This window comes from Podarcis cretensis (genome assembly GCF_951804945.1).
Source record: "Podarcis cretensis genome assembly, chromosome: 6".
Lineage (NCBI taxonomy): Eukaryota > Metazoa > Chordata > Lepidosauria > Squamata > Lacertidae > Podarcis > Podarcis cretensis.
Window position 1 is genome coordinate 100,894,504 of NC_137175.1, and position 24,765 is coordinate 100,919,268.

A 24,765-nucleotide genomic window follows, 5' to 3' on the forward strand; every position below is an offset into this window, starting at 1 on the left:
AGCAAAGCATCCATAATTAAAATAGACAATGAAACAAGACAGTTAAAAAGCAGAGCAATTAAAACAGTTAAACAAAACAGATCAGGAAGGTCAAGCTCAGATTTATGCTTGCCTCAGCAGCTTTTGTCTTCAGGAGCCAGCAGAATGGAGCTGCTGATCTTGTAGGTGAGCCCAGAGGGCATTCCACAGCCCTGGAGCCAGCAGGGAAAAGCTGTCCTCTGCATCACGGAAAGCTGATAAGCATCAGGCTGTGGCAAAACTAAATAAACTTTTAAAAAACTACTTACAATTTTACAAGGTAGTCCAAGGGCTCTTCTCCCCATCCTGTCCTTTTCCTTTCTAAGCAGCTTCAAACTGCAAAGGAAAAGATGAAGAGCAGTCCTTAGATCAGTTGGACAGAAGAGCACATTCCAGAGCATTCCATTTTCTGAGCCACACATTGCTTTGGGAGCTATGGGAAGCTTGGGTTCTTCCTGGAGGAAATCCACCATGTCCCTCTTAGCCAGAAATGGCCTTGTAGAGGAGGGCCTGTTACATGGGTGGCAGCAGCAGTCAAAAGGGAAGGGGGGTTAACTGCTTTCCTTCCCCCAGGGGGCCAAGTGGGAGTGAGTTGATGATACAAACACTTAAATGGATATATTAATATCAGAGGCTTAAATCCTTTTTGCTAAAATAAGAAAAAGATGACTGGCATATTATTAAGAGCTGTATATAAATTACCACCACAAATTCTCTTAGAATGTACAGCTTGCTTTTTAGCAACTCTTGAATTTATCAAAGCATGTACATCTTAAGCTGTATATCTTAAATATTGTTATATTCCCCCTCTCTAGCCCATGAAACATGAGGTATTTGCTTGGTTTAGAGGTTGCGCTGGGGAAGAGCAGGCCTCTTGCAACTTTGAACAGCTGTGCAGCATGGAGAAATTCAACAGGCTGAGCCTTTTCTAGTATGGAAATACAATTATGGCTAACAGCTCATCTGCTGACACTCTCTCTGCCATAGTTCTTATTACTTGTGGGTGGCTCCTGACTTTCACACCCCAGTTAATCAGTGGCCCTATAGTCATACTAAAGGATCCCAGGGCAACATAGAAAAAGCTTTCCCACTTCTCTTATACTTGCCAAAGCAAAGTCGACCAGATGGGGGTAGGAATCTGGCCATGGTTTTCTCCACTATGGTGAGATATATTTCATTATTCATTTGCATCTACAGTGCTACCTTGGAAGTCGAACGGAATCTGTTCCGGAAGTCCGTTCGACTTCCAAAACATTCGGAAACCAAAGCGCAGCTTCTGGTTGGCTGCAGGAGCTTCCTGCACTCAGTCAGAAGCTGCAGAAGTCGCGTTGGACATTCGGGTTCCAAAGAATGTTTGCAAACCCGAACACTCACTTCTAGGTTTGCAGTGTTCGACTCACAAGGCATTCGGGATCCAGGGTACAAATGTATACTTATAAATAGGCATATAAATATTTATGCAAATAAGTGAAAGCTTATAATATTTGGGACCTTTAAGTTTGGGGCAGACAGATTTATAGAATTATTCATGGAAGGAAGAAAGTGGGTCAAGGGAAGAGTTGCTCCCTCTTGCATAATACTTGGCAGGGAGTGTGTGTCATCAAATGAACCTGAGAGGTGGGAGATTCAGGAGAGACCAAAGGAGGCACTTCTTCACACGGGATGGGATGGGACAGCTGGCAATGTGTAGAAGGACATCAGCCAAACTCATAAGGTAATGGGTGGCTACCAGTCACGATGGCCACAGTATTGGAGCTCGGGTGCCTCTGAAGGCTAGTTGCTGGGCAACTAGAGGGAGCCCATCTTGAACTCAAGTCCAGTTTCCAGCCTTCGCAGGGTGTCTGGATGGGCCACTGTGGGAGACGGGATGCCGGGCGAGATTAACTTTGGATCTGCTCCAGGAAGGCTTCTCGTAGAGTCCTACTGGGACTGAGTCTAAAGTCCCTGCCAGGAGGGCCAAATCAGAAGGATCTGAAAGCAGCTGCCCTCTTGAGCAAGATCATCCTGTGACTCTGCCCTGAGAAAGGCAGCTGACTAATCCTGCAGGGGTGGCGTGTGGCCACCTGACCTCTGCCCTGCAGTGTTTCCTCACCCTTGTTGCTCTGATTGGCAGCCAGCGGGTGAGAGCCCTCGTCCTGAGCAACTTCCTCTCGTTTCTGATCCCTCAGACTCACATGCTACTCGGCAGTTTCAACAGAATTTATCTGCTGCCTTGACCTCTCGCCTGCATTCCTGTGTGGCCTTTGCCCTGAATTGCCAGGGCCTCCTCTGAAGCAGAGCAGCTCCTTGTTCTCCTCCCCCCCTCCCCCAGCTGGGCCGCTGCTTTGAAATCTGCATTCAACTGGACCCTGTTCCTCAAGTGAGTGTTAAAAGAAAACAGAGCCACCTCAGGGTGCCATCCTTGCGCCACCTCCTTTCTTGGTGCCTTCATCCTCTCAATGAAACCATCCATGGACAACCCAGTGTCCTGCTGCTTTTGAACTCCTAGACACAGGACTTGCTGATGGAGTTGGACTTGGGTGTCTTTGGAGCCTGCGGCCGAGGGGGCGGGACTTATGCCTCCCCAGCTTCCGCCCTCTCTGCCCTCTGGCCGTGCTGCTTGAGGCTCCTGGGAGCTAGAGTCCAGCCACATCCTAAGGGGCAGCTGTGCAGAGTAGCCTCTTCTGCCCCCTCCCTTGGTTTGAGGGGCTCTGGGCTCTAGCCAAGCCAGCAGCCTTTTAGCCGTCCACAGGCAACCATTGTCAGAGGGCGCCTATATTTTTAAAGCTAGAGACAGCAGTTGAATGAAAAGCATTTTTATTTTGCAAACATAGGCATGGCTGAAACCCCAGCATAAGCACTGCTCTTGCAGAAACAGATAAAAGAAAGGACTCCATGCAGCACATAGTTAAACAATGGAACACGTTCCCACAGGAGGCAGTGATGATCCCCAGTCACGATGGCTCTAAAATAGGATGGGGCGCCGTCTTGGAGGAGCAGGAGAGGGCTGTCAATGTCTGTCGATGGCTAGCAGCCACAGTGACTCTGTTCTGCCTCCTCAGCTGGAGGCAGCCAGGTTTCTGAATCCCAGTTGCTGGAAACCTTTGGTTGATTAATCAACCTTTGGCCTTTTAAACTGGGGGGTGGGTGGGGCTATTGTTTTTATTTTATTATTTATTATTTTATAATAATAATAAATTTTATTTATTTATTTTATTAATTTTTGTTTTATTTATTTTCATGGTTCTCTATTGAAAACTGCCCTGGGACCCTCGGATGAAGGGCGGTATAGTAATTTAAGAAATAAAAGCCACAGGTGAGATTCCTATGTGCATTTGTTCAGCCACGGTGAGAACGAACGAGATGCTGGACCAGGTGGGCCATTGGCCTGATCTGTCTGCCAGGCTTTTCTTTGGTTCTTGCATTATGTGAGGGGCTAGCAGAGGAGACTTTTGTGAACCCTTTCCTCCCTGGCATTTTCTTGATCTAAATACCTCTGTCTTAGTGCTATTTGCCTAGCTGGCGAAAACACTGTATAGAAAGTGAGCATTTTGTCTCTTGCAGAGGGTGGAAAGGGAGAGGAAGAAGAAGAAGGGCTCTTCCTTGGGATGGGAACCCCTGAGGGTAGCAAGGCTCAGGGCTTAGAGATGACTGGTGTCTTCAAAGTAAGGAATCCCCAGGACTAATGCTGCAAAAAAAGGTGTTCAAGCCTGTTAGATCCGTCAGTGTGCTATGACCTTTAGTTGGGAAATAGTGAAGTACATCCCACTGGCTTCTTTGATAAGGGTGGGGAGGGACCTAGTTGGGCTTTGCTGTGGGGGCTCAGGGAATCCCTTTAAAAGCCAGTGGGGTTTGCGAGGAATTCACTCCCCAGCTTAGCTTGACTCTCCAGCCAGCCTGTGAAAATGTTCCGGCTTTTCAGCAATGCAAAGCGCTGCTGGCCGATGAAACGGACATTGCAAAGGCCCCCTGGACGAGTCCATTTGCCAGCAATGGTGCAGCAAAACAGGTAAGGAGGCCGGAGGGGGGAGGGGGCAGCCTTGACAGCCCCAGTCTGTGTAAACAGGACATTTCGCACAAGTTTTGAAATATATAAATGATCTGCCGAGAAGGCTTTGACAAAATGATGATGCTCTAAGGAATGCAGGAGTTAACAAAGGGCAGCAGCTTTACATTTTCTCTAGACTCACCTGCATCCTACTTGAAAATGGAAAACAGGCCATTCTGAAAAGTCCTTTTCCATACAACAACCACACCAGTTTTTTGTGTGTTTTTTTATGTCACACCTTCCAAAACAATTACCACCAGTTCCTTTCCAACTTTTGGGAGAGTATTTGTGGATTTTCATACCTGGAGGCTGCCAGTACAAAGGAACCAATAGCTCAAGGGGTGCCTCATGAAAGCGCTCATGAAATCTTTCTACATGACAAAAAGAGGAATATTGATTTCTGGCTGCATTTCCCATATTTTAGCTGCACCAATAGCCTGTATCCAGCAAACATTTTCACAGAAGTGTTTTGCAGGCAGAATCCACAAGTAGGAGACAAAGTTCCTGCTGCTCCTGCTCAGAGATCCTGACTGCAGAATCCATAGATGGACTTGGGCTTCCTTCACAACATTGTGATCCTGTATTCCTTCCTGCACACAAATCCCTTAAAGGAGAAAATGTTCTGCATCCAAACTGACCTTCGACCAGGCACTGAGTGATGGGGGAAAGTGGATTGACAAAATGGAGCCACTAGCAGAGGAACCGGAGAACATGTTTGCTTTTTTGTTTGACTGATCATTAAATTTATTATGCCCTCCTTTTCTTTATAAAATAAACTCAAATTAGCTACCAAAAAAATTCAAAAAATTAATAAAACACATTAAAACCTGGACAAATTTCTTAGATCAGTTTCCTATCATAAAACCAAGAGCAGGATAAACCAATATGGCACAAAAACAGGGGGGTGGATCTTTCAAAAAATGAATTGAGAGTGGGTTTTGTTAAAGGGCAAGAATACAAATCTAGTTTGAAAAATTACATTTGCCCTTTGGACCTGAACTCGAGCTGTGTCCAGAAATGTTGACCTTGCATCAGCTTAATCAAAGACCTTTCAATTAAACATTAACCTCCTGATAAGAGTCAGTGTGCAGGGTGAGATTATAACACAGGAATCTCTTGATCTTAGGGTTAGGATATGGGATGGTAAGGAGGTCCATGAGGAGGCAAAGGAACCAAGAATGTTTATCAGACAGCACCCGGGTCCAAGTTGCAGCAGAGGTACCAATGTTAAGGGGCATCACAGCTCAAAGCCATTCCTCAAAGTGGGGGTGGGGCAGAAGGTCACATCTCATTTTTTAAATCTTAAAACATTTCTGGGGAAAAAACCAGTAGTTTATAAAGTAAAAACAACAGCAATAAAAATTGCACAATGCACTCGTCACAGAAAGAAGAATGAAAGCCAGTGTGGTGCAGTGGTTAGACGGTTGGACTAGGGCCTGGGAGATCAGGGTTCAAATCTCAACCACTGGGTGACCTTAGGCCAGTCACTCTCAACCCGTCACCTCACAAGGTGGTTGTGCTAATAAAATGGGGGGGGGGGGGGAGAACCATCCACATCACCTTGAGCTCCTTGGAGGAAAAGTGGGATGTACATAATAAAAACAATAGCAGCAACAACAAAGCAGGAAATAATACAGAAGCAAAAAACAGAGATGCTGCTTCTCAGAACTTCTCAAAGGTTTTTACCTGCCTTTGGAAAGACAGAGAATCCTACAAGAGCCTTTCTCAGAAGAACGGTACAATAAAACATAAAAATAGAAATGCTGGAAGTTTTGAAGAATGAAGAACACATTTAACCAAAATGTTTTGAGCTGGTGTCTAAATTTCACAGCAGAAAGAGTTCCAGAGGTGGCTCGCCAGGGAGAAGGTCTTCTGATACGTCACCTAGGAGCAGGATGTTAGAGGCTCTCCCTAGCATTGGTTTTCAGAGGGTGTGGCAGGAGAGGAGGGCAAGGGTGACCAGAAGATTGAAGAACAATCCATTTTGGGAATGATCCACATTCTTATGTAGCTGCATTGTTTGATGCTTTCTGGCTGCCCCATGATCATATGATAAAATAGATGTGTTCTGTGTTATAAATCAAGCACTGCTAGGAGTTGTTTCTTTTTGTTTTCCAATGCTTTTCTTTCTTTTCAATTAAAAAAAATGGTGTGGCATGAGCAAATTTTTATTCTGAAATTGTGGCCCAGAGAAAAAAGTTTGAGAAGCGCTGCTCACTAGGATGCAATTGTAAGCAGAGCTGGGGAGGGAGCTCAGTCGGAAGGAATCATAGAATCATAGAATCCTAGAGTTGGAAGAGACCACAAGGGCCATCGAGTCCCACCCCCTGCCAAGCAGGAAACACCATCAGAGCACTCCTGACATATGGTTGTCAAGCCTCTGCTTAAAGACCTCCAAAGAAGGAGACTCCACCACACTCCTTGGCAGCAAATTCCACTGTCAAACAGCTCTTACTGTCAGGAAGTTCTTCCTAATGTTTAGGTGGAATCTTCTTTCTTGTAGTTTGGAACCATTGCTCCGTGTCCGCTTCTCTGGAGCAGCAGAAAACAACCTTTCTCCCTCCTCTATGTGACATCCTTTTATATATTTGAACATGGCTATCATATCACCCCTTAACCTCCTCTTCTCCAGGCTAAACATGCCCAGCTCCCTTAGCCGTTCCTCATAAGGCATCGTTTCCAGGCCTTTGACCATTTTGGTTGCCCTCCTCCGGACACGTTCCAGTTTGTCAGTGTCCTTCTTGAACTGTGGTGCCCAGAACTGGACACAGTACTCCAGGTGAGGTCTGACCAGAGCAGAATACAGTGGCACTATTACTTCCCTTGATCTAGATGCTATACTCCTATTGATGCAGCCCAGAATTGCATTGGCTTTTTTAGCTGCCGCGTCACACTGTTGGCTCATGTCAAGTTTGTGGTCAACCAAGACTCCTAGATCCTTTTCACATGTACTGCTCTCAAGCCAGGTGTCACCCATCTTGTATTTGCGCCTCTCATTTTTTTTGCCCAAGTGCAATACTTTACATTTCTCCCTGTTAAAATTCATTTTGTTTGTTTTTGCCCAGTTCTCTAATCTGTCAAGGTCGTTTTGAAGTGTGATCCTGTCCTCTGGGGTGTTAGCCACCCCTCCCAGTTTGGTGTCATCTGCAAATTTGTTCAGGATGCCCTTGAGTCCATCATCCAAGTCGTTGATAAAGATGTTGAATAAGACTGGGCCCAAGACAGAACCCTGTGGCACCCCACTAGTCACTCTTCCCCAGGATGAAGAGGAACCATTGATGAGCACCCTTTGGGTTCGGTCAGTCAGCCAGTTACAAATCCACTGAGTGGTAGCATAGTCAAGACCGCATTTTACCAGCTTCTTTACAAGAATATCATGGGGCACCTTGTCAAATGCCTTGCTGAAATCAAGGTAGGCTACATCCACTGTGTTCCCTTCATCTACCAGGCTTGTAATTCTGTCAAAAAACGAGATCAGGTTAGTCTGACATGACTTATTTTTCAGAAATCCATGCTGACTATTGGTGATCACAGCATTCCTTTCTAGGTGCTCACAGACTGTTTGCTTAATGATCTGCTCCAGAATCTTCCCTGGTATTGATGTCAGACTGACTGGGCGGTAATTATTTGGGTCCTCTCTTTTCCCCTTTTTGAAAATAGGGACAACATTTGCCCTCCTCCAGTCTGCCGGGACTTCGCCTGTTCTCCAGGAATTCTCAAAGATGACTGCCAGTGGTTCTGAGATCACATTTGCCAGTTCTTTTAATACTCTTGGATGCAGTTCATCTGGCCCTGGAGACTTGAATACATCTAAACTAGCCAAGTATTCTTGTACTATCTCCTTAGTTATTCTGGGCTGTGTTTCCTCTGCTGAATCATTTGCTCCAAATTCTTCAGGTCGGGCATTGTTTTCTTTATCGGAGAAGACTGAGGCAAAGAAGGCATTGAGGAGTTCAGCCCTTTCTGTGTCCCCTGTTTGCATTTCACCATCTTCTCCTCTGAGTGACCCCACTGTTTCTTTGTTCTTCCTTTTGCTACGAACATACCCATAAAAGCCTTTTTTGTTGCTTTTAACCTCTCTAGCAAGCCCGAGTTCATTCTGTGCTTTAGCTTTTCTGACTTTGTGTCTACACGTGCTGGCTATTTGTTTGAATTCCTCTTTGGTGGTTTCCCCCCTTTTCCATTTTTTGTACACATCCTTTTTTAATCTTAACTCAGTTAAAAGTTCTTTAGATAGCCACCCTGGCTTCTTTAGGCACCTTCCATGTTTCCGTCTCATTGGTATTGCCTGAAGTTGTGCTTTTACTATCTCCCTCTTAACAAACTCCCAGCCATCATGAACTCCCTTTCCTTTTAGTATTACTGTCCATGGGATCTCACCCAGCACTTCCCTAAGTTTTATGAAGTTGGCTTTCTTAAAGTCAAGAAACTGAGTCCTAGTATGCTTGGCTGCTCCTTTCCACTGTATAGTAAACTTCAGGAGATGCACTGTTCAGGGCCCAGGGCTTAAATCTGACCCCCTGGCCAAGTATCCCTTTTGAACCTCTGCGGAGAGGTCAGTGCAGCTGCTTTGTGATGATCCACCATGGAGACAGTTCTGAGGAAAGCAATGCCATGGGGAAATCTGTTTGGTTACATGCATCTTGTCTGAGCAGCCAGAGATCCTCTTCCTTTGTAGACTGTAAGGAAACTCTCCTCTCTGCTTGCCTTGCAGTTTCTCCAAAGGCTCTGTGCACCACCAGGCAAATCCCTCCCCCTCCTCCTCCTCCTCCTCCTGGCCCAATGATGTGGGCATCCTTGCTCTGGAGGTGTACTTCCCTTCCCAGTATGTGGATCAGGTTGAGCTCGAGAAGTATGATGGGGTGGAGGCCGGAAAATACACTGTGGGCCTGGGGCAGAAGCAGATGGGCTTCTGTGCGGCCCATGAGGACATCAACTCCTTGTGCCTGACAGTCGTGCAGCATCTGGTAGAGCGAAGCTGCCTGCCCTGGGAGTCCATCGGCCGACTAGAGGTTGGCACAGAGACCATCATTGACAAATCCAAAGCTGTCAAGACAGTTCTGATGCAGCTCTTTGAAGATTCAGGAAACACAGATGTTGAAGGCATCGACACCACCAATGCCTGCTATGGAGGAACAGCCTCCCTCTTCAACGCAGCTGACTGGATTGAGTCCAGCTCCTGGGATGGTAAGTGATGGTGGTCTCAGTGGCACCCCCTCAGACCCCCACCTGGAAGGTGTCCTCTCCAAAAACAAGCATCCAGGCACGTCCACAGGGCCGACTTGGCCCAGTCATATATCCTTCCATGCCTGCCTACACCCAGTCTCTATGGCATGGATGTAAGGCACAGCCGGTCTCAGAATAACAGGTGGTGTAACTTGAAGCCTCGGGGCCACAAACACTTGCCTGAGGTCTCACACCAGGAGACAGTTTGGAAATGTTTAGGAGGCTGGACTGTGTGGGAATCACCCTCAAATTTCCCTCCTTTGGAATTTTCAGAAGTTGCTGTGAGTAAAACATTTTGTGATGTTTCTTGGCTCCACTCAGCAAATGATACTTCCTATTCCTGGAGCTTTTTGTAGAGAAGGCATGCTGCTTAAGTGACTCTCCCAGGCAGGTTTTGTCCAATTTTTTGCTATAGGGTAGCATTTTGCAGTTTTATACTTCTGCCATTAGGAGACATTGGGGCTGCCCCTTCTCCTCACGTTAAAGAAAGCTTGTGGTGGTTCACTTTTGTGCTCCTGGAGGAGAAGGAATTTGGAGGGTGCCATGTAGACTCTATAGATTCTCTTGCGGCACCACAGTTCCCAGAGTCTCTCTGAGGGACACAAGGAGTGAAGCGGACCAGGGGAGAGCTAGCTGGGGGGGGGAGAAAAAGAGCTAGAGAAACACCTGTTACAGCCGGGATGGGGGGCTTCCAGCCCATCAGGCTAATTAGTCCACCATTTGGCCTACAAGGGTATTTTGGCCAAGCCACGCCCACCCTACACCTGATGACAGGTATGCCCTCCCATCAGGTGGCCCACCTGCTAGATCCTCACCCCTGTATTGTGGGAGTAAAGAGGTTAAAACTGCTCCCTGCCTAAAAAAAAATTATTTGCTAGACAAACCTCAAGGAGACACAAGGCCATTGTTTCTAGCAGTACAGAAGAATCTAGTTGCTAAGTTCTGTCACAAGCATACGGGAAAGGAACAAAGCAAGAAGTGTTTGCCTCTGAATGCCAACTGTGCAGAGATGCAACCCTTCTCCTCCATATTGCAGAGTCTTCCCAGAGACAGCTGAGTGAGAGTTGCAGATTGTTCAAGCCAAGTGGTTCATTCTCACATATGAGTCATAGGTCTTCTAACAAAAATACGTCTCCTGACCAGAGATTTGGAAGGAAAACCATTTAAAGAGAGATAGAGAGCCGAGAGAGCCAGGCAATTATCTGTATAAACTTTGCAAGCATATAGTAGGATTATTATTATGGTTTCTGCAAAGAGAAGTCCTGCCTTTCAGGTTGTAAGGAAAGAATTATACTTTGAGAGTGTATGTATCTACAATAAGTTAGCTTAATCATAGTTACAATGGACCAAATTTTCTCAGTCCTTGCAGATATGGGAGGAGATGTGTCCTCGCGCTCCCATGCTCAACTTTTGACGAAGTTCCTCCTGAAAGGTTTCTGAGTAAACTTAGAGGAAATGGAACAGGTCCCTTTATGGACTGATAACTGATTTAATGCAGCAGCGTTGGGCAATGTTAACACAATAGAGATCTCTAGACAGGATGTGAACTGATAGGGACCATGGTGAGAAGCTCAGTTTTCCATAGCGATGGAAAAGACCAGTTTTAGGGATTTTATTAGAAAATAAAGCAGCCACTGCTGCAAACCTGTGATCAAAGGAGGCTCCTTGTTGAGTCAAGTGGGGCAGGCCCCCACCCAAGAAAGACCTCCAAGGCCGTAGTCTGGTCTCCCTTCCTTAGTCATACATTTCCACTGATTGAGGCTCTTCCTGCATGATTCTGCCCATCTGCTGGTCCATTGACTGGCAGAAGATGCAGGAAGGCAAAAGGACAGGCAAAAGTGAAGACACAAGGCATCGTGAACATGTGGAACGGGCTGCCATCTGTGCCTTCAGCCCTCTTTACTGTGCATTTATGATCATGTGTTTATTAAAATTTATATACCGCTTGGTAGTAAAAGCAAACCAACCTCAAAGTAGTTTACAAAAAGGAAACAGCAGTGTTCTCATATTGTTTATGCTTGAGGTGGTCTTGGGGCAGTTATACGCAATCCTACTCCTGATACTGTTTGCGCCTGCAAAATATTTGTTGGGTGGTCTTCCTGCTTTGTCTCCAACTGATACAAGTCCCATAATGTCATGATGAAGCCCTCAAACTTTTCATGCCACAAATGTTCTAGGCTTTGTTTGTTTCTTTTGTCTGTCCTTTGTTGCTCTGTTGTGCTAGAGTGCCCCTTCCAGGTGGCAATGAGGCAGCAATGTTTTGGGAAGCATCCCAGAGCGACAAATAAAGCAGAACGATGGGTGGTCCAGTATAAATCCACCACAAATTCACTGTCATCGCTGACATGTTGTTGGAGACCCTGGGAAGGAGAGGGCTGCTCTTCTGCTCTAGTTCTGCTCCCTGGTTTCCCACAGGCATCGGGGCGGCCCCTGTGAGAAGAGGAGGCTGGGCAAGGTGGCCAGAGGCGGATCTTTTTTTAAAAAAATAATATTTATTCAAATTTTAAAGGTTACAAAAAGAAAAAAAGAGGAAAAAGAAAAATAAGAAAGACAGAAAAAATACAATTAATTAAAAAAAAGAACAAATTGAACCTTTACATAGCTTTCTTTCCTTTACTTATTTCCTTGACCTCCTCACACCTCCCATTTTTGTATTCTAATTCAAATTGTTATTTCAGCAAATCCTTCCAACCTTGTTTTTATCTTAATAATTTGTCTTAATATACTATAATTTTACATTCTCTCTTTCACCAATTCATTTTTATTTAATCCTTTACATCATTTCTGGCAAAACCACATAACTTTCTTTTTCCAACATCTTTCTAACAATCCTTAATTTTACAATATTTTTGAAGATAAACTTTAATTTTTTTCCAATCTTCTTCCACCAACTCTTCTCCTTGGTCCCGGATTCTGCCAGTCATCTCAGCCAGTTCCATGTATTCCATCACCTTCATCTGCCATTTTTCCCGGGTGGGTAGATCTTGTGTTGGTGGCCAGAGGTGGATCTAGGGGGATGCAACCAGTTTGGTCCCACTGGGCACGGAACCTCAGCTTTGCAGGGGATGCTGCAACTATGGTTTAGAGGAATAGAGCATGAGAGGCAGGCACTGAAGTTTAGGAGACCCCAACGTCCGCCACTGCAGCAGCTTTTTCTTATGTTCAGAGGTGCCTCTGAATGCCAGATTCTGGGGACAAGCAAGAGGGGAAGTCCATTGTCTTTGTGCTCCACTCAGAAGATCCTTGGAAGCCTCTGGCTGTTGGGAAGACAGCTGTGCTTTCCTCAAGTCCAGAATAATTCTTTTCTGGGGGTTGTTCCATGCCTAACAGGCCTAAGGAGAAAGATGGTGGGTTCACCATTTCATCATTGCTACTTGCAAAATTCTTATACCTAGAAACCTGTGTGTTTTTGGCTTAGCAGAAAACAAGAATACCTGTTTTGCTGTGCATTTTATTGGAAAAATAGTTAAAGCATTTTGGGAGAGTATGAGTAGGTTAATAAGGACTGAAGCCTCTCCTTTTTCATATCGTACCTTTGCTTTGTAGTATCAGGCATGGTCTCTGCCAGCCATTTTTTTCCCCAGTCCTCAGGGCCAAACTAGATGTGTGAGATCTTTACATGGGATTGCCTATGAACAGTGAGTGTGTGCTTGTTATTTCAAGTTGTAAGGTGCTGCCATTCTTTTGCTTCTTTTTAAGTACTTCTCTTCACTCACTATTGTCATAGTTATACTGTAAGCTGGTGGGGGGAGGGATTTGTCTTTCCCCCCTGCTCTGACTGTGTGAAGTGCCAGACAGACAGACAGACAGACAGACAGACAGACAGAGATTCAGAAGTAGCTGTTACTATATTGCAGCTCACACCTGCAAGTGAAACACTGATACGTTTTTATGATGACGCAGACCAGGAAGAGCTTTTCCTGCCTTCCTCGTCATCAGCCCTGACACTTTGGTCATGCTCTTCCCATGCCAGGACGCTATGCCTTGGTGGTTTGTGGTGATATTGCTGTTTATGCCACCGGGAATGCGCGGCCAACTGGTGGTGCTGGAGCCGTAGCTATGCTGGTTGGACCAGATGCTCCCCTGGCCTTAGAGAGAGGTGAGTATCCAAACACGGCCATGTCTAAAAAGCTTGCTTTGCCTAGCGAGGGATTTTATCCATAAACCGACCAACCATCCATTAGATTTTTCTGCATTGGCTGAAGCGGGTGCTATGGTCACAGTTGAAACCATGCCATTAAAATAAAAATAAAAAGGGAGGACGGGATGGGGGGGGGAGCATGCAACATCCCCCCTCCTGCTGCAAGAGGGCAGACTGGGTGGCTGACACATTCACACTGCCTGTGTCCCAACAGGCCCACTGGATGTGGGCATAGCCAGAGGGGTGCAAGGGGGGCAGCTGCTGCCCCAACCAAGAAAATAAATAAAAATGCTTAACTGACCAATTGCATCACAGATAACTGGGTTCTTCCCCCCTAACATAAAGCCTGCCCCCCTCGAAGAAAATTCTGACTACATCAATGCAGCACAGAACAAGTGGGACATGACGTGGGATCTGTGGATTTGCTTGAGTGCAAATGTAGAAGAGAACCAGGGCAGTCAAAGATGGACTTCTGCCAGGCTTCATAAGCCCCTCTATGCAAACAGATTAAGCCTGCATGAATGAGTCCATTGTGGTGTGCTGGGCTGGAGATTCATGGAGCTCTTGCTGGTGGGAAAGCAGCACATCTCTGCCAAAACAGTCAAATGCATCCTCTCTCACACAGTTTTCAGGAATTCATATGGAAAGCTGCAAATGCGGGGGGGGGGGGTGCTCCTCCTTTTCTGCACCCAGAGGGGCAGGCAAGCTTTTCAGGGAGGAGAATAGGCCCTTATGCCTAGTAGCTCTTAGAGTAGCTGCCAGAGATTCGGAGCTCCCTGAGTTAAAAAAGAAAAGATAGGGAGAGAGCTAGCCAGGTTCTTTCATTTTGGACATAGGCATCAGTGTCTGGGCAACACTAGTGTTGGCTCAGGTTGGAATTTTGCTTTAGCATCTTTTGCACTCCCCAGTAGATTCTCTCTCTCCTTTTGCATCTTTGCTCCTAGACAAGGTGATGCCACTGAAATGGAACCTGGGAGAAAGATGCATTGCTTGGAAGCATAAACCAAGCATGTCAAGCAGAAAATGCACCAGTCAGACTAAGAAAAAGTTATTAGGGGTATCTGTGGGTTTTACCTCAAGTGCAATGGTTAATAACTGGAGGATTATTCCCTTTGTTGCCATTGCTAATACTGGGATGTCATAGAATAGTTGAGTTGGAAGGTACACCCAAGAATCATCTAGTCCAACCCCCTGCGATGCAGGAATCTCACCATGTGGTCTCCCATCCAATCTGGAGCCATGCCGGACCCTGCTTATCTTTCAAATGTGCTAGCAGAATTATTGCTGCACCACGCAAGCTCACCTGTGACTTTTTCCTGCCAAGGTCTTCGTGGGACCCACATGGAACATGTCTATGACTTCTATAAGCCAGACTTGGCTTCAGAGTATCCTGTGGTGGATGGGCAGCTCTCCATCCAGTGCTACTTTCGAGCCTTGGATCGGTGCTACGCCACATATCGCAAGAAGATCGAGAGCCAGTGGCAGAAAGGTCAGTGTGGCTGGGAGAACGGTCAGCCGTGCCTTCCTTCCAGGCTGTGGGCATACCAGAGCATGAATGTGCACATGGACCACGCCAATCTCAATCGTCCATGCATGCTTCTTCGCACGTTCATTTGCACCCGACTGCTTTTGGTTGAACCTTGCCCAGAAGTGCTTTGCTGGCTGGGGAGGAGCTGCTCTACTTAGGTTGCTGTTGCTTACCGGAAGCGGGAGGGGGCCAGGTGGCAAGGAGGTCAGTGTGCCTCAAATGCACAGGTAAAGCCCTCACGCTGGTCCTGCCAGGGTGCTTGCACCATGCCAACCTCCCAGCCTCCCTCTCAGTGAGCCAGCAGCCAGGGTGCTGAGGGAGAAACCCCGCCCCACCTGGTGGGGGGGGGCCCTTTTGGCTCCGTCTTTCCTATCTACACAAGTGGGAAGCTCTGTTCACATTGAGGTTGGGTGTCCCCCACCCTCCCTGAGCTCCAGAAACATAAGGTCCATTGTGAGTTTTCCAATACACATGAACATGCACAAAAGAGTAGATTGGGGGGAGAGCTGTGTGTCACACCTACTGTTCCCCCACAGCCACTGAGGAGTACTTTGCCCACAGAAGTAGGGGGTGAGGGAAAAGGTGGTTGTGGCCCCCAGGAAAACATCCCCTCCCTTTAAAAAAAACAACCCCAAAGCAAAAGGTCCCCAGAACATCCAGAAATGCTTCTTTACCTCCACAGTTGGGTAATTTGCAATTTGGTTATGGTGATAATTTATTAAATGTGTATTCTGCCCTTCATCCAAAGATGAATAATCTCAGGGTGGTTAACATAACCCCACCACCAATTTTATGTTGGATTACCTATCCCCCCCCCACACACCACATTATCAGCAGATCAGGAGAATCCTAACTGAAGTTGGGGGTGGGAGTGTGTGGGTTGGCACTGGGAGGATCATGTGAACACTATCAAAATCAGGCATCTGTGCTAGCTATTTTTTTTGGGGGGGGTAACATCTTGCATGCTAGGGCTGAGCAGATGGTGTGTCTCCACTGCACATCTCGTTTCCTGGGTGCAGTTGCGGGGGGGGGGGGCTCCATCTCTCTGATGCTTTCTTCTACCCCCGAGGCAGCTGGGATCTCCAAGCAGTGCACCCTCGAAGACTTCCAGTTCATGATCTTCCACACACCTTTCTGCAAGCTGGTGCAGAAGTCTCTGGCGCGGGTGTTGCTGAACGACTTTCTGGCCTCCCGCAACCCTGATGTCGAGTGTGGGGTCTACAAGGGGCTGAAGGACTTCAGGTCAGTGGAGTGTAGCTTCCTTTATTAGTGGCTTTGTATGGGACGCGGGTGGCGCTGTGGTCTAAACCACAGAGCCTAGGACTTGCCGATCAAAAGGTTGGCGGTTCAAATCCCAGTGATGGGGTGAGCTCCCGTTGCTCGGTCCCTGCTCCTGCCAACCTAGCAGTTCGAAAGCACGTCCAAGTGCAAGTAGATAAATAGGTACTGCTCCGGTAGGAAGGTAAATGACATTTCCGTGCACTGCTCTGGTTCGCCAGAAGCAGCTTAGTCATGCTGGCCACATGACCCAGAAAAACTGTGTCGGCTCCCATGGCCAGTAAAGCAAGATGAGCGTTGCAACCCCAGATTCATTCGCGACTGGACTTAACTGTCAGGGGTCCTTTACCTTTACCTTTTTTAAAGACATCACCCAAGAACTGGAGAAGATAGTGGGACAGGGGGCAAGCTTGTTCTTAGAAGTTCTTCAGGACAGGGATGGGCAGAAGATGGATCTAGATCTAGATCCTTGCATGATCTACAGTGGACTAGCTCCAATGTAAAAATGAAAGCCCCTCTTCCCATTAAAATGATTAGGCTTTCTTATCTGAAGTAACTCAGAGGTACAGGACTTGCGTATGCAGGTTGTCCTAGGATCCAGCTCACGCCGCATGGTAGATCAATGGCTCTGTCCTCTGAGAGAGGGTGTGGGGTCTGGATCTGGCCTCCCCGCCCCTCCTCCCTCTGTCTTTTGCACCTGCCTCTGGTTGGCTGACCTTGCACTTCCAGGAAAACAAAGGAGACCTTGCAAGTCATCTGCTCACACCTGCCTTGGCATTCTTTTGTTTGAGAGATGATAACCCTTAGCTCTCATCCCTGACTTGAAATTCACCTGAATTTCCTTTATCTCCATTAGCTTGTATTCACCCATTGTCAAACTCACCTGCCGGCTGCTGAGGCAGAGTCTTGTCTTTTGCTGATCTTCTCATGCGAAGCCACCCATTGGCCAGCAGCAAAGCCTTCAGTGCACCTATTACATCCTCAACTTCCTTCATATTTGCCAATAGAAAAAAATATATTCTTTGGGAAAGCTTATTTATCTGTTTTATTTGTTTAGATATTTATAAATTACTTTTCTCAAAGATTGAAAACGGATCAAAAGGCAAAACCCAGTATTAATAATTAATACTGTAAAACTAACAATTAACCTGAGCAAACCTCTGAAGCAACTGAAAATCAAGTGATTTTTAAAAAATGCTTTATGTCTTTTATGCAGTGGGGTCTTTCTCAGCAAAGTACTTTGAGCCTGATCGGAGCGGGGGGGGGCGGGGGGGGGGGGGGAGAAAGACTTCCGCCTCCAGCAAGGCTAGGAGGACAACTCCAGAAAATGTTTATTTCTCTGCCAGCTTTGAATTTAACTGAACTTGCCTCCTCTACCTCTATGGAGAAAGTTTTAGGCTCTTTTAAAATGTTAATTTATTAAAATGTGCTCATGGAAATTAAGCCAAGCAGAGAAAGCTCAGTGCACCCCCATGCCTCTGTGTATGAGAGCACATTCCCTGGCCTCACCCCCCCCCCCGAGAAAAGGGTATTCCACAGTTGGGGCCAGGACTGACTGCCCACCTTCCCGTTTAGTAACGTGAAGTTGGAAGAAACCTACTCCAGCAAGGAGGTGGACAGAGCTTTCCAGAAGGCCAGCCAGGAGCTGTTCCGCCAGAAGACACAGCCCTCTCTCTTCCTCTCTGCTCGCAATGGAAACATGTACACTCCCTCAGTGTATGGCTGCCTCGCATCTCTCCTGGCCCAGTAAGTCACCCCTGATCGTTCCAATAATGGATTCTTCCCACTCCAAATCCAGGGCAGGTGAAGAGGACACAGAAATGGCAAAAATAGTCGTGTTTCATAAGGTTTGGTCAGAAAGCAAGGGCTGCAAACACACCATGCATTTAAAGACTCTTTGGGAGCTGTATTTCACGCCTTGTAAAGTACAATTCCCAGGATTCTTGGTATGGGTGAAGCCATTATTCTCTGATGATTAAAAATCCTCTTAGCCAAGGTGATTAATTCTGCTAAATAAGGGCTGAAGTTGTGGCCCCCACTCCCTTGCAGCCCTACTTTTATATTCACATACCCATGAAAACATTTCCTGTTTCTGCTCATTATATTTTGGGGGTTTTGCATAGTACCACATTTGTTAGTTTTAACCTGTGACAGTTGCCAGCTGCCTTTTGAGCTTTCAAGCAGAAGGTGGCATTTTAAAACTTTAAACCTGGGGTGGCTCATCGGCCGCTGGATCTGGCTTCCCAGCCTCTCTCCAGCTCCTGGGCTGCTTTTGGCCTGGCAGGGAGAGGAGACTGTGGCTGTGTAGAAATCTCTGACAGTAGCGCCAAGGAGCAACGGAAGTTGCTGACCCCCTGCCACCCGCTGGACATCTTGCCCGTCTGCTGTACACTGCAACACAACCTTCCAAAACATGTTTCCGTCACGTCCTCTGTCACACTATCCCTGCCATTCCCCGCAAACCAGGATGAGCCAGGAAGGTTGCCTCAAGGCAGCCTGTTTATTTGAACATTCATCCTGATTCGTTTGCAGGGTTATACAATGTTGCACTTCCCTGTGCATTTTCTCATCACTTGCCTTATCACAAATAGGCCAGTTTGGGTGTGGGTGGGTGTGGAATGGGTTTGTTGTGGAAGAACACAAAATCAGCTTGAATTGTGGCAGCTGAAATTGCAAGTATGTGATTGCACCTCACCCCAAAACTGCAACCATCTGGAAAAGTCTTTGCAAGGTGATGATTTTTGCAGGGGCGTCAATGTTTGCCCTTGCCTGGTGTGATTTCTGGGGAAGAAAGGAAACTTTCCCTTTCTTTTCCTTTCTGACATTTCTGGTCTCAATCCCGGCAGGTTCTCTGCCCAGCAGCTGGCTGGCTCTAGAATTGGGGTCTTCTCCTATGGCTCAGGACTGGCAGCCAGCATGTTCTCCCTGAAGGTGACCCAGAATTCTGCTCCAGGTCAGTCCCTTCTTGATGTACAGCTCCCTTTCCTCTTCTCCCTTCAAAATAATATTTATTACTTTTAAAAAGAAAAAAGACAGAAGAGAAAAAAAGAGAAAAAAAGGGGGGAAAGACAATACAATACAATATATAAGCAATACAAAACACAACCTAAACCCATTAAACTAAACCCATTAAACTAAACTAAACCAAACCCACTCCCTAACCCTAACCCTAAATAAAACAAAACAAAAACTATTAAAAAAAATTATAAAAAATATACATCCCCCCTTTTCAATACTCTTTCTTTCATTTCCTTGTTTCCTCGACCTCCTCTCACCTCCCTTTTTGTATTCCACTTCTACTAGTTATTTCAGCAAATCCTTTCCATCTTTCTCTATTCTCTATCATATTATAAATAACATATTTTTTAACCTTATTTTAACATTAAAACTAAAATACTTATACAGTGGTGCCTCACAAGACGAAATTAATCCATTCCGTGAGGCTCTTCGTATAGCGGTTTTTTCGTCTTGCGAAGCAAGCCCATTGACAGCTTAGCGGATTAGCGCTATTAGCGGTTTAGCAGCTTTTAGCGGATGAGCTGATAAGCGGCTTAGGGCTTAGGAAAAGGGGGGGGGAGGGAAAAAACCCCGCAGGAACTCGCAAGACATTTTCGTCTTGCGAAGCAAGCCCATAGGGAAATTCGTTTTGCGAAGCGCCTCCAAAACGGAAAACCCTTTCGCCTAGCGGGTTTTCCGTCTTGCGAGGCATTCGTCTTGCGGGGCACCACTGTATATGCTTAGCTCCTTATAACATTTCTGCTAAATCCATAAAATATCAATCCACCATTTTTCTATCACTCATTAATTTTGCGATATTTCTATTTATAAACTTTAAATTTTCCAATCTTCTTCCATCAACTCCTCTCCCTGGTTTCGGATTCTGCCAGTTCTTTCCGTCAATTCCATATAGTCCATCAACCAGGAGATCTTATGTCCGAGGCTCTTAACTCTTTTCCAGGTCCCTTCTGCAGATCTTCTTCATATTCTTTAATGCTAGAGAGCAAATCTCGAGAAAACTCAATCCTAACAATACTTTTATTCCTTCTGGACAGTTCAGCCAAATTTCCATAGTTGAAGCTAGGGTCTATACAGTGTTTCAGGACGTATTTCGAGATTCCTCCAAATCCAAAGGCCCCCAAAACTTCAATCTCCTCCAAATCCAAGTCCATGTCCCAAAAGTCAATTAATCCCTGGATCGAGGGATCTTTCCAACTTTCCTTCTTCAGTCCAAGCCGGGATCCAATCCTCAAAATATGGCTTTTTCTAGATTCAATCATAAAAGGCCTCAATTTATAGTCCTCAATTTGCTTCTGTAAAACTAAGGATCCCGCTTGTGTTATTTTAGGTTCAAAAACAACGAATTTCTCCTTTTCCTCCACCATTTGTTCTGCCAAAGTAGGTTCCTGTGCCAGGTCCTGAACTATTTCTGTGTTGGTGCTCGCTTTTTGTCTCAAATTAGTCACTTTCTGTTCCAAATTATCAATTTTAAAAGTCATGTCATCCGTCTTTTTATGAAGCTCTTCCAGCAAATAGTTTATCTTACATAATGCAGTCACAATAACTTCTCCTATCAACATTTTGAATGGTCCAAGGTCAATCTCTGGTTCTCAGAATCCTTATCTTGCAGCTGGAGACCTCCCAGTTACACTCCTATAACAATTTCAAAGGCTCCCTCTAGAGGGAAACAGTCTCCACTTGTATCAGTTCTTTCAAGCACAACTCAAGCAATAAACATAGTTTCAATTTTCAGTTACTTTTTCCTCCATTTTAAATGCAGAGGAGGACAATGGAAACAGTATCTTACTCTTATAGCTAGCTGTCAAATCCGTTCTGTCAATAAGCTTTCCCCAAATGTCATCTGGCAGCCCATTCCCAGGTTCGGAGCTGTGGTAATTTGATTTCCCCCTCACTCCTGCAGGCTTACTAAGTTCAAAATTTCCCCCCTCTTCACCTGCTTCCAAGGGGTTTTTTGTATTTTTAACCAATGGAGATTTAATCCTTTGTCAAAAGCTTTCAAAGACTTTAGCTTGTAATGTCTTTGCTTCAGTCTATTTACAAAAGCGGAAGGCGGACTTCCTGTTTATGACCTTCCTGCTTCGGCGCCAAATTAAGGTATTTAAAGATCCAATTTTCCGTTCTACTCACGGGTAGTTGTTTAAAATCCAATTATCCACAGGAAAAATCCAGCGCTCTCCAGCAACAGCAATGCTCCGTGAAAGAAGCAGTCGATTCAAAGCACCGCGCCACTCACCCCACGTCGCTCCGGATCCCCAAAACAGGGTTTCCCCGCGAGTAGGGGAGGCGCAAAAGGTGCCAGCCGAATCCCAGGTTCACAAGCTTCTCCTGCTTGTGATTTCAATGGGTCTCCGCCTTCGCCATGGCGGTCAGACCCTGGTTTTCACGAAGTAAGTTCCTCCCGATCAGAGGAGCTCAGCCATTGCCGGAGGCGCCAACCCGGAAGTCCCCTCCCTTTCCTCTTCTCAAACTTTTTGAACTCCTAGAGGATCCTGAGTTTGTGCTGCCTGCAAAAGTTACTTGCGCTCTACATTGCTGGGGCACTGGAGGAATGAAAATGCTGGTGCCCAGTGCTCCTTTGAACCCTGGAGAAGGGAAAATATAAAAGGAACCAGGACCCCAGAACAATGTCTGCATTGGTGGGTCCTGCTGGGGTCCTGGGGTTTGCCCAATGGTGCCCAGTGCTGACGCTGCATGGGGCCATTCCTCTTACACCCAGAAGCTCTTCTTGCAGCCTCCGAAATGCACATTTCACAGTTTTTTGGCTCATTTCAGCACAGTAACTAACCAGGCCAGTTAATTCATCGTTTGCCCCCAAATCATTGCCTTGTTGGGGAAATGTTACTGCACCCATGACATCTGGGGTTGCTGGGGTCCCTGGAAGCAGCAGGATTTCTCATGGGAAACTGTGTGCCCTCTCTCTTCCAGGCTCCCCTCTGGAAAAACTGGTATCCAGTCTTTCAGATCTGGAGACTCGGTTGGACTCCCGGAAATGTGTTCCCCCAGAGAAGTTTTCTGAGATCATGAAACTCAGAGAGGACACTCATCACTTGGGTGAGCATGTGAGCAGCTTTAGCTTTACCTTAGGACCTGGAAAGACATTGTCACAAGGTAAACTGGCTTTGGCAGGAAAGATCTGAAGGGAGAAAGCTAAACGCCAGTTGCTTGCTTAGTAATGTCTCCTGCAAAAACCACTTGAGCTCTGCATTTCTGGTGAGAGCATTTTCAATGATGTTCATTACGTTACGTTTCTTTATGGGGAGTGGGAAATATAAAATCAGGTTCAGCTCTTGGAAATGCAGGTGGAAAAGCAGCCCCAAGGCACCCTCTGGAACAAAAGGACTTTCTTCTTTCTGTGGAGTCTCTAAAGGCACTTCAACACAGCACACAGATTGGCCATTGCTCTGGGGAATAAATGGGTCTCTCTCTAGGAGGCTTGAAAGGGAGTAATAGTTTTCTAAAGTAGCCTTCCCCAACATCTTATCTCCTGAAGACCTAAGCCACCTCCAATCACCAAGTGCACACGGTGGAAGGAAGAGCCAGTGTTCACAGCCTGTCTTGTGGGTGACCCCCCCCCCCCACCATCATATTGTCCTGGTCCCTCCCTCTGCCTTCCTACCCCCCCCTTCTTGCTTTGTCCTTCTGCAGTGGGCCACACCCCACATGGGTCCAAGGATGACCTCTTCCCAGGAACCTGGTACATAGAGCAAGTGGATGACAAGAACCGCAGGAAGTATGTCCGGAGACCAGTCTAGGGGAGAGCAGAACGGCCAGGAGCAGGGATTTTCCTGGTAAGCCAAAATCCTGGGCTCTAAAAGCAGTCCCTGAAGGGAAGCCGCTTGATGTGGGCTGAGTTGTCATGTGGGGAAGTCCAGAGAAGGCAGCTCAGCTTTTGGCGAGGGAAGCAAATGCCCTCAGGCCGCAGAGTCTTTCCTTCAGATTAGCCTTCTCCAACCCATCTCCACCTAGGACTTCTCTCAGGGCTGAGAAAGCACAGGCAGAAATATCAAGAAGCAGCTTGGCTAGCTCTTGCTCGAATTGTTTGGCACTTCTGCTTTTATAGTCCTGCTCTCTCCCTGACACAAAGCAGCTTCCATGAACCAGCAGACTCACAGAAACTGAACAATATGGTTGTGTGAGAAAAAGAGAAAGGGAAAAGAAGTTTCAAAATGGTTTCTGGCAGAAGTGGCAGGGAAATGTTGCAGCACAAGAAAGGCTAAGAGGTTTTCCCGAAACCTTTCACCATTTCCCAGAGCCCGGTTTTGAGCTGAAAATGTGTTATTTAAGGTTTTACGCCAACATGCTTCATGAGATGAAGAGGGGCCTGGTGGTCTCAGGCTCCGTGCACCTTCTTGGTCTCTTCTGTGACTCAGAATACCACACTGGGCATAGCTAATGTCTTCCAAGGCAAGTAGCCAAAGTAGGTGGCAGGTACTTTATGACCTGGTTGTCCCCTTAGTGGACCTGAAAGGGGACTGCAGCAGCCCCCCTTTCCCATCTGGAAGAGCCAGCTAGTTTGACCAGACCTCCCTTCTCTTTGCCCCTACAGTCTCAGCCTTACGGAAGGAGGCCAGGCGAATGGTTCCACCATCCGAAAGAATAGCAAGTCGACCTATGCCTGCACTTCTCAAGATGACTGCTTTGGCGGGGGGGGGGGGGCGGGGGGCAGCGTCCCTCTTGCACAGCACTGTGTCCTCTCCACGCTTGCTAAGGGAGAAGGGCCTCCCCTCTGCCTCTGCTCCTTCCCCTCCCCCCCCCAACTTCCTGCTCCGGGTTCCCTTGGCTTGGAGGCATCTGCTTCTCCCTGTTGGCACTTTTTTGGACAATAGGCCTTGTTAGTGTAAGAAAGATTTGTTGGAAGTATATAAAATATTTTAACACAGAAGGCGAGGGATATTTTTATTTGGGAAAGGGGCTGGTTTTTGTGACTTCCATCAAAAGAGATCCTGGCACATGCAGAAATCTTACATCTATGGTAATTTCTTAGTTGTAGTCTCAAAGGCAGTTTTCACTTCATCCTGTTCTAAATAAGATTTGACTTTTTGTACTCTTCTGGAGCATTTGCAGAGGTTGATGAAGAATAATTCCCAACTTTGGAAACGTGATTGGATAGCTCAGTTGGTTAGTGTGTGGTGCTGACGGCGCCAAGGTTGCAGGTTTGATCCCCGTCTGGGACAGCTGCCTATTCCTGCTTGGCAGGGGGGTTGGACTGGATGACCCTCAGGGTCCCTTCCAACTCTATGATTCTATGATAAATCCCTGTGATAAAAAATATGCCAACCACAGGAGGTCGCTCTTCTGCAGCCTGCCTCAGTGCTCTGCTTTCCTTTGGACCCCCTCAGCGAGGCCGAAAGAGGGGTCTTCTCACCTGGGTAGTCCAGGACCTTCACACACATTGCCCAGGCCTGTGCTCTGGAGAGGTCACTTCAGGGCTGCTAATGCAGCGGTTTGACTTCACCCCTGGAGGTGCACTCCACTGTCTCTCAAGACAGACCGATATCAACAAAAATGTTACCCCTCGGCTCTTGTAGC

At 46.6% G+C, this 24,765-nt stretch overlaps 2 protein-coding genes across 2 annotated transcripts in view; one reads left to right on the plus strand and one right to left on the minus strand.

Moving 5' to 3' along the window:
- Positions 1 to 3,207, minus strand: part of TNFSF4 (TNF superfamily member 4) — a 52,621-nt gene extending 49,414 nt beyond the window's left edge. The window contains exon 1 of the mRNA XM_079981739.1: positions 288 to 3,207. Coding sequence (XP_079837865.1) covers positions 288 to 491 — 204 coding nt within the window. The 5' untranslated portion in view covers positions 492 to 3,207. The remainder of the gene's footprint in view (positions 1 to 287) is intronic.
- Positions 3,208 to 3,837: 630 nt separating this feature from the next.
- Positions 3,838 to 24,118, plus strand: HMGCS2 (3-hydroxy-3-methylglutaryl-CoA synthase 2). Its single transcript, XM_079981533.1, has 10 exons — positions 3,838 to 4,006; positions 8,760 to 9,232; positions 13,245 to 13,370; positions 14,737 to 14,901; positions 16,014 to 16,182; positions 17,794 to 17,964; positions 19,065 to 19,171; positions 22,162 to 22,287; positions 22,882 to 23,024; positions 23,783 to 24,118. Exons 1-9 carry the CDS (start codon positions 3,903 to 3,905, stop codon positions 22,986 to 22,988), a joined length of 1,548 nt encoding a protein of 515 aa, XP_079837659.1. The 5' UTR covers positions 3,838 to 3,902; the 3' UTR covers positions 22,989 to 23,024; positions 23,783 to 24,118.
- Positions 24,119 to 24,765: the final 647 nt, after the last annotated feature.